Raw genomic sequence first — 9728 nt, forward strand, 5'->3', positions numbered from 1 at the left:
GGCTGGAGAGATGGCTCAGAGGTTAAGAGCACTGGCTGCTCTTCCAGAGGTCCTGAGTTCAATTCCCAGCAACCACATGGTGGCTCACAACTATCTGTACTGAGATCTGGCGCCCTCATCTGGCGTGCAGGCATACATCGAGGCAGAATGTTGTATACATAATAAATAAACCTTTAAAAAAAAATCTAGACACCAGGTATGGTGGAACCATGTCTCAAACAACAATAAAAAGACAGTCCTACTATGTAGCCTTTGGCTGGCCTAGAACTCACAATAACCTGCCTCTGTCTCTCAGCTGCTGGAATTAAAGGCCCAGTGAGATCTGAAAGAAAGAAAGGAAGGAAGGAAGGAAGGAAGGAAGGAAGGAAGGAAGGAAGGAAGGAAGGAAGGAAGGAAGGGGGGGGATGGGGGTGCATAACATACACAAAAGATACTCTACATGGAAACTAAAAACAATGAATAATCTGTTTTTCTTTTCATCTGTTTCTTCCAATTTCTCTGCAGTAAGTATATACTGCTTCTAGTAAACATGTAAATTAATAAAATGTATGTCCTGTTACAACTTGAATCTTCTTTTTGGTATTTTGAGAAAAGGTTTCTTTATGTAGTCCTGGCTGTCCTGGAAGTCACTACATGTAGATCAGGATGGCCTCGAACTCATGAAGATTCACCTGCCTCTGCCTCCCAGTGCTGGGATTAAAGGTGTGCACCAACCCTGCCTGGCAAAACTCAAATCGTAATCTCAAGTAAAATATGGATGAACTGTATGATATTTCAAGATTAAAATGTTACTTGGGACTGGAGAGATGGCTCAGAGGTTAAGAGCACTCACTGGCTGCTCTTCCAGAGTTCCTGAGTTCAATTCTCAGCAACCACATGGTGACTCACAACCATCTGTAATGAGATTTGGTGTCGTCTTCTGTCATGCAGACAGAACACTATACATAATAAATCTCTTATAAAAATCATTACTAATCTCGCCATACTCGGCTTTTGTGTTTGCACTTTATGTGTAGACCAGGCTGACCTTGAATTTACAGCGATGCCTGCCTCACAAGTGCTGGGATTAAAGGTTTGTGCCACTTCAAAAAAAAAAAAAAATCGTTACTGTTTTATTTCCCTCTATTTACTGGTGGGGAGGAGTACAAGAAATTCAACCAGGCTTTGCGTATGCTAGGCAGGCACTCTGCTACATCCCTGGTCCAGTTTTTCACTTCATTCACACTGTTATTAATGCAAATATGTAACTGTATTATTAATTTTACAAACTTACAATTTTGTATTTGAGTGCTAGGATCTACACTCTGCCTCACACACACTAAGCATGTACCACTAAGGCTAATCCAGCCCTGGAGGATCTGTCCTGCTTGTCTCTGTTCTATGTGTGATGCTGAGAATCAAATCCAAGGTCTTGTGCATGCTAGACAACCACGTTAACAGCAAGATACACACTGGGCCCTTTCTAAGTTTGTTTTGTTTTTTTTAGGGGGGGGTTGTTTTCGAGACAAGTTTTCTCTATGTACAGCCCTGGTTGTCCTGGAACTCCCTGTGTAGAACAGACTAGCCTGGAACTCAAAGATTCACCTGCCTCTGCTTCCTGAGTGCTTGGACTAAAGTTGTGCACCACACTACCCCCCTGATCTCCTGAGTATTTTTAAACTTCAGCTGGTTGAACCTGAATGTGTGGAACTCACGTGTAAAATTTGCTAACTATATTTACAACTATAATCCATTTTAACAAATATTAAATAGGAACTAGGTCGGTAGTTTATCATTAGGTATTTGTTGTTAAAAATCAATAAGTTCTCCTATCAATTAGTACTTTTTTTCCTTGTGTGGTGCTGAGGGTGGAATCTAAGACCCACACATGCTAGGTAGTATTCTTCATTTTCAACCAGCAGGCCCCAGATACTGGCTAATTTATTCAAGAACTTTGAAAAACAGTATTATTAGCCCTATTTTACAAATGAAAAAGCTTAGGCAATACACACACACACACACACACACACACACACACACACACACACACACACCCATAATCACCAAATAATGTATCAATGGTCAAACTCATGTTTGGGCTTCTGCCAGCTCCAGTCTGCCTAAGTGTCTAACTAGGAACAGTCACTCAAAGTGGGTTTGTTTTTTTTTCTTTTTTGGTTTGTCGAGTGTCGAGACAGGGTTTCTCTGTGTAGCCTTGGAGCCTGTCCTGGAACTAACTCTGTAGAACAGGCTGGCTTCGAACTCATAAATTCGCTTGACTCTGTGAGTTTGAGGCCAGTCCAAAAAACTTCTCTCACAAAAAGAAAAAAAAAAAGAAGAAAGAAAAGAAAAAAGAAAACCAAATCCAAAAGCAGTAACACAGATTTTTTGGTTGGGTATGGGGATGCACTTCTCTAAAAACACTCGGGAGAGGCAAGTGAATATCTTTATAAGTCTGAGGCCTAACAATCTAGTCTTTTTAAGACTTTTACAGCTAGGCTCTGTAAGGAGACTAGAAAGAGAGTAAAAGTATCATCTTGTCTTTTCATATAACCATCTAAGAGCATACTATCTTTATTATTTTTTAAATTATGCTTATGCGTGTGGGGGGGGGAGAGAAAGACACACATGTGCGTGCACACATACAGAAGCCTGTGCAGACCAGAGGTGTCAGATCCCAATGAGCTGGAGTTATAGGTGCTGGGAACCAAACTCAGGTCCTCTGCAAGAACAGTACAGTCTTAACTGCTGAGCCATCTCTCCAGCCCCCTAAGACTATACTTCATAAACCAGTTATAATCACAGCATATGTATTTCTAGTGTAGTGGTTTTAGGCAACTACTTGTATGCTTCTAATTAGTTATTTTGGTATTTCCTAAACTTAACAGGTACTCATAGTAGCAAAGTACTTTCCTATTATACCCCCCAACACAAGAAAAACTAAATCATCTTTCGATACAGAATACAATCTTAAAATTATTAGCTTTAATGTTTCCTACTTGTTTGAACACACCTGTTTATGGGGTGCTGGAGGTCAAATCTGGGGCTTCATGCATACTGCACAGCACTTACCAACTGAACTATACACTCAAGCTTCTTTTTCCTAAACATTTCTCTTTTTTTTAAGATTTTATTTATTTATTATGTATACAACATTCTGCCTCCATGTATGCCAGCATGCCAGAAGAGGGCACCAGATCTCATTACAGATGGCTGTGAGCCACCATGTGGTTGCTGGGAATTGAACTCAAGACCTCTGGAAGAGCAGCCAGCGCTCTTAACCACTGAGCTATCTCTCCAGCCCCTCCTAAACATTTCTTTAAAAGATTTTGATTTATAAGATATGTGCACATTTGTTAGTAACTGTGCACTAAAAAAACAAAAAAACAAAAGATCTCAGCTGGGCATTGGTGGTGGACACCTTTAATCCCAGCACTCAGGAGGCAGAGACAGCTGGATCTCTGTGAGTTTGAGGTCAGTCTGGTCTACAAGAGCTAGTTCCAGCCGGGCGGTGGTAGCTCACACCTTTAATCCCAGCACTCGGGAGGCAGAGGCAGGCGGATCTCTGTGAGTTCGAGACCAGCCTGGTCTACACAGCTAGCGCCAGGACAGGCTCCAAAGCCACAGAGAAACCCTGTCTCGAAAAACAAAAAACAAAAAAAACAAAAAAAAGAGCTAGTTCCAGGACTCCAAAGCTACAGAGAAGCCCTATCTCAGGGGGTAAAAATAAAAACCTTGCCAGGCATGACAGCATACACCTTAAAACCCAGTAGTTGGAAGGCAGAGGCAGATGAAACTCCTTATGTTTCCCTGACCTACAGAGTTCCAGACAAGTCAGCACTACACAGTGAGACTGATTTTTAAAAATAAAGGGGCTGGAGAACTGGTTCTGCAGTTAAGAACATGGCTTCTCTTCCAGAAAACCAAGTTTCAATTCCCAGTACTCACATGGCGGCTCACAACTGCCTATAACTCCAGTTATAGGGGATTCCAAGACCCTCAACACAGACATACATACAGACATACATGTACATGGAATAAAAAAAGTTTAAAAAAAATTCAAAATATAAAATGAAAAAGCTAACAAGATGGCTCAGTGGATAAAAATGTACCACACAAACCACCTGTTTGAACCCTGGAACCCAAGTAAAGGTAGAGGATCTATTACAGGAAAGAACTCTGGAGAGGACTGATAAATTGAGATTATGACAGACACGGTGGCGCACGCCTTTCATCTCTAGCACTCGGGAGGTGGAGGCAGTCAGATCTCTGTGAGTTTGAGGCCAACCTGGTCTACAAGTGAATTCCAGGACAGCTAGGGCTGCTACACAGAGAAACCCTGTTCCTAAAAACAAAAATAAATAAATTAAAATAAAATAAACAAAAGTAGAGATTACTTCAGAGTATGATATCTGTCCATGCTAAAGCAATATACAAAGTCTAATTACCAAAACATACAAGATAAAAGATAATTCCTGGCTAAAACACTGACTTCAGTAAGGCGATGCTTCTTACCTACTGTTTTCCACAGCCTTCATAGCATACTCAACTTGAAAGACTCTTCCATCGGGAGAGAATGTAGAAGCTGACAGGTCATACTAACAACAAAGAGAGCAACAGTAAGTGTACAGGACATATCCTTGCCAACAAAGTCATACAACTTTTCTTTCTAAATAGCCCAACACCAGGACTGTGTCATATCCTGTTTTGAAAAGAAAGACGTATGTTCAGTTGTTGATCAGGGAAACTACTAACCTTAGATTTCTCCTACTGAAAAGGATGGGTCCAAGGAACAAGAGAGATGGCTCAGCTGTTAGGTGCACCTGTTACTGTTGCAGAGGACATGGGTTGGGATCTAAAGCCCTCTTCTAACCTCCATTGGGCATGTACACATATATACATGCAAACAAAACACTCATACCCATAAAATACCTTTAAAAAAAGCTTAAATAATGGATGCAGATTTTAGGAAGGTCAGAACTTTCTCACACAAGATTCTTTATTAAGTATTACTGCTGGATGTGGTGGCTCATGCCTTTAATCACAGCACTCAGGAGACAGAAGCAGTACATTCAGGGCTCTTAGAGACCCTGTCTCAAAAACAAAAACAAAAAAGTATAAACAACATTGAAGTCAGATTATTTACAACTGTACCTGAGCCAGGAGCCAAGGAAAGACCCTGGTTAAAAAAATCATTTAGCATTCATCAACATTTAATGAGCATCTACTGCATTTAGTCACGACATGGGAATATATGACCATCACCCATAAAGTCCTTTTACATTCAAATCAGAGGAATCACAATCTAGATGGATCAATGCATTATAAGTTTGATCAAAGTCAAAAAGGAAGATGAAAATAAAATGGAAGGGACATTAGGAATTACCACAAACTGCCTCTTCAAAGAAAGCCTTGCTAGGACAGTCAGACCTCTACGATGGTGTGCGAAATTCACGCCTTAAAGGAGGGATGAACCTAGTCCAAGCCAAGGACTAGGTGTCTTGTAAGTGGGGGAGGAACAAGCAATGGTAAGAAGATACAAAACACGCTGGAGAGCCAAGCAGTTAGGCGAGGCAGTGTACATCTTACTCTTGATGCAAGGAGGTGCTGACCTGAGGAGGTGGAATGACCTATTCAATAACAAATGTTGTTTGTTTTACATTCATCTGTAGTACATGTGCCATGGTGCACATCGAGAGGTCAGGGGACAACATCCCAGAGTCAGTTTTCTCTTCCTACCATGTGGAACCTGAGAATCGAACACAGCATTTTAGGAATTGAACTCAGGTGTTAAATACCTTTACCCATGATGCATTTCACAGGCCAAAATTCTAAGCATTTATCTCCCTGGCTGGAGAGACACTCAGCAGTTAAGAACACCTGCTGCTCTCCCAAAGGACTTGGGTTCAATTCTCAGCACCCACACACTGGCTCACAACCGTCTGTAGCTTCAGTTCCACAGGACCTGACACCCTCTTCTGGTGTCAGACAGACAACAGGCACACATGTGGTGCAACACACATACACATAAAACTAAATTCAAAAGAAATCACTCTGGTTTGGGGTTGAAACAAATTTAGAGGCAAGGCAACAAAGTGTAGTATGGAGCTCAGATATTCCAAACAATAGTGGCTTTGACTACACCAGAAAGGAGGAAACCTTTTGAGGACACAAACATAAAAACAAAAATATTTGTGGAGCTCTGGATGGAACTCATATAGCATGCACTAAGTCTGGGTTCAATCCCTAGGCATGTAAATACATATATGCGCATGCACGCACGCGCGCGCACATATACACACACACATACACACGGGGAACTTAACAATAATGTTCAATGTAAAATAAAAAAGCAATTAAAGACAAATGCCAAATTTTGTTTTTCATATGATCCTGAGAATTGGACCAGTCACTGAGCTGAAGACTACAGGAGACTAACTGTCCAACTAGAGAATTCACAATTCTACCTTAGAAACCATTTCCTGCTTCATGTCTAAATGAGGGTGGACGATGAGCGCCTGAGACTGACACAGGAGAATGCCTAGCTCAAGGTTGGCCCAGGCTTCATAGTGCAGTTCTGTCTCAAATCCCTCCCACAAAAATTTTTAATTTTATTTTATTTTTTGGTTTTTCGAGATGGAGTTTCTCTGTGGCTTTGGAGCCTGTCCTGGAACTAGCTCTGTAGACCAGGTTGGTCTCAAACTCACAAAGATCCGCCTGCCTCTGCCTCCCGAGTGCTGGGATTAAAGGCGTGCGCCACCATCACCCGGCATATGGTTAGGATTTGGAACTCAGTGGCTTGCTTCTTGAAGCCCTGGGTTGGCCTTCCAGCAATAGGGATTTTAAAAAATAAAATAAAATGGAGAGAAATGATCAACAAATATGGTATTTACAACCCTTGGAAGACGTGACACCAGGAAACAAGCCTTCAACGGTGAAACTTCCTAAGGCTCAGGGTTATAAGTTTCATACTAAAATACTCCCATGGTTATATCGGTTGACTACTGATGGAAAATAACACGACTGCAAAGCGAATCTGCTGTGAGATATATTACTGAGCACTAATTCCAAAAAAAGTAATGCATAACCAGTTACCTCCTAACAATGAAATCATTCCAAACACCAGTAAGTGATTTAATTCTGAGCATCAAAATCTGTGAGGTTTTTTTTTTCTTTGTTTTTGTTTGTTTGTTTTGAGACTGGGTCTCTTGACATTGTCCTGCTGTCCGGGAATTCATTATGTAGACCAGGCTGACCTAACACTCAGAGATCCTCCTGACTCTGCCTCCCAAGCGCTGGGATTAAAGCTGTGCACCACACCAGGCGAGCTTCAAAATCTTGGAGGAAACAAGGATAACCAAGAAATCTTTTATTCATGACCTCTATAATCAATAGAGATTCATTAAGTAATTTATATATGGAGACAAAGTTAAGATGCCTTGCACACGGGGTGTATTTAGCCCCAATAAATTAAGAAGCCCAACCTGCAAATCCTCAATGCCTTTTACAAAAATCTGAGGCACTGATGTCCCTAGATAACCCCTGCCTAAAATACTTTGTTCTGGAAAAGCAGAACAGAGGAGAAAGGCGAAGAACTCATGAGCTCGAGCCTTCTTCGAGGTTGTCACGACAGGTTTCCAGGGACTGTCTGTGCAAGGACAGGAAGCTAGCGGAGGCCCGTGAGTCAGCAGCACCGCGGCACCGGCACGGGCGAGCCCCACGACGCGCTCGAGGCTCCACCCGGGACACTGCCTGCAGCAGGGGCTCGCAGGGGTGCTCTCGAGGGTCGACCCCGGGCCCGAACGCTCGCACTAGGGCCCTAGGGCCGGCCACTCAAATGTGCACTTTCGGTTTCCTCCAGCGGCGGAAGAAAGTGACTCAGCAACCCCCGTGGTGGCTGCGCGGGGGCGGCCACACCGGGCCCGAAACGCCGCGCAGGAGCCGGGGTCACAGAGAAGAAGGGCCGGGAACGCGACAAAACCGCGGGTCCCCAGGACTCGGGAGGCGCCCGGGGTGCAGCGAGCCGCCGCCCCGCACTCCCTTCAACGCCCGCCCGGGAAGGCGGCGCCGAGAGACTCACCCCGGTACCAATGGAGCTCATGGTGCCGACCCCGGAGGCCGCGCCGCGATCCCAAGCCTGAAGTGCGGCTCCGACGCGGCTCCCTGCGCAGGCCAGTAACAGGCTCGCCCATTGGCTGCGCTCTCCACCAATGGCCTTTCGCTTTGAGGCTCGTTCCTCGAGCTGCGTAGAGGATTGTAGGTAAAAAAAAAAAAAAAAAAAAAAAAAAGGCGAGCAGGAGGCGCGCGCGTGCGCAGAAGCCAGAGAGCCGGTTCCTTGGAGAAGCTGGTAATACTGTAACTGTAATTGTTACTGGAAGCGTAAAGGTCAGAGCCTGGTCCCTAAGAGTCCCAAGGCTTACGCACCTGTCCTCAGGAGCCCAGTTACACAGACAAGAGAACTTCAAAGCCGGAGTAGAAGATATATTCAAATGTGACCACTTTAGAAAGAGGAACAAAAAGGCACAGCGACCCTCCCCAGTTCATCTTCAGAGTCCTGACATGACATTTGGGTTTAAATAGGAGCAAGTGGTGTGGATGCTAACTAAGTGGCCCTGGCCGAGATGTGATCGCTTGCCATCATGGTTTCATCTTTAACCTCTCCTGCGCTGTGGTCTGCCAAGATGGATGAACTGTGAAATCTGTTGAGAGAAAAGTTGTCCCTCTGGCTGGAACCATGCGTCAGCCCTTTCCTTCCCCAGCATGGAATCCCTGGAGAAGTTCCAGTTTCGTGGAGTCTTATTAGAGAGAGGCGCACAAGTGTTTCTTTAAAAGATCTTCATTCCTACCAGGAAGATTACAGAACTACATTAGAAAAGGCTAAAGAGCCGGACGGTGCTCGCCATTAGTCCCAGCGCTCGGGAGACAGAGGAAGCTGAATCTCTGTGAGATGGAGGCCAGAGTGAGTTCCAGGAAAGGCAGGGTTACACAGAGAGACCCTGTCTGGAAAAAGAAAAGAAAAGCTTAAAGAGCCTTGGGAAGTCCACGTGCCAGGCTCCTTCTAGGAGCTATCAGGTCAATATAGCCTATCTGAAGAACTAAGGGGCAGAAGGGCAATAGATAGATCAGAGCAGTGGGCAAGGGACCTGACCTTGTAGTGGTTAGATTTTTTAATCCGTTTGTAAATAAAATGGCAGAAGCATGTTTTAAAATCCTGGAGACTTTTATTTCATGTAGCCAGAAAACATTTTCCAGCATGGTGATGCAGGTCTATAATCCCGATGTTCAGAAGGGTGCCACAAGAGAATCCATGGCCAGTTTGGAAAACAAGAGACCCTGTCTAAACACAAAACAAAAACGAAAAACCATCATCAACAACACACACACACACATTGAGAAAGAACGAATGCACTATCCGTCACCTTTATTTCGGTTTGTTGTTTTGTCATAGTAGAGTTCAAGTAGCTGAGACTGGCCAAAGGTGACCTGAATTCCTGATACTTTCTGCCACCTCCTACCAAAAGCTGGTATCACAGCCCTGGTCCCTCAGGCCAAGTCTCAGCAAAGACAACCCAACAGTACACATTGCTATGTGTTTCAGGCTCCTTGTGTATGGGAAAAAGGTTGTATAGCTGTTAACTTTCCATGGCATTGACATCATATTGTTGTTGGTGGTGATTTCTGGTTTTTCAAGACAGGGTTTCTCTGTTTAACTGTCCTGACTATCCTGGAACTCGCTTTGTAGACCAGGC

At 43.8% G+C, this 9728-nt stretch overlaps 1 protein-coding gene across 2 annotated transcripts in view; it reads right to left on the reverse strand.

Moving 5' to 3' along the window:
- The window catches only part of Psma3 (proteasome subunit alpha 3), a 21833-nt gene extending 13667 nt beyond the window's left edge, over positions 1-8166 (reverse strand). The window contains exons 1-2 of one of the 2 annotated variants that reach the window (XM_005343190.3): positions 8060-8166; positions 4495-4577 (exon numbers count right to left, since the gene is read on the reverse strand). In XM_005343190.3, the coding sequence (XP_005343247.1) occupies positions 4495-4577; positions 8060-8080 (104 nt within the window). In that variant the 5' untranslated portion in view covers positions 8081-8166. Of the gene's footprint in view, positions 1-4494; positions 4578-8059 lie in introns of those variants that run through there. The other variant, XM_026779349.1, reaches the window with a different exon arrangement.
- Between the last annotated feature and the right edge of the window lie 1562 nt (positions 8167-9728).

This window comes from Microtus ochrogaster, chromosome 1 (genome assembly GCF_000317375.1).
Source record: "Microtus ochrogaster isolate Prairie Vole_2 chromosome 1, MicOch1.0, whole genome shotgun sequence".
In the NCBI taxonomy this organism is placed as follows: Eukaryota; Metazoa; Chordata; class Mammalia; order Rodentia; family Cricetidae; genus Microtus; species Microtus ochrogaster.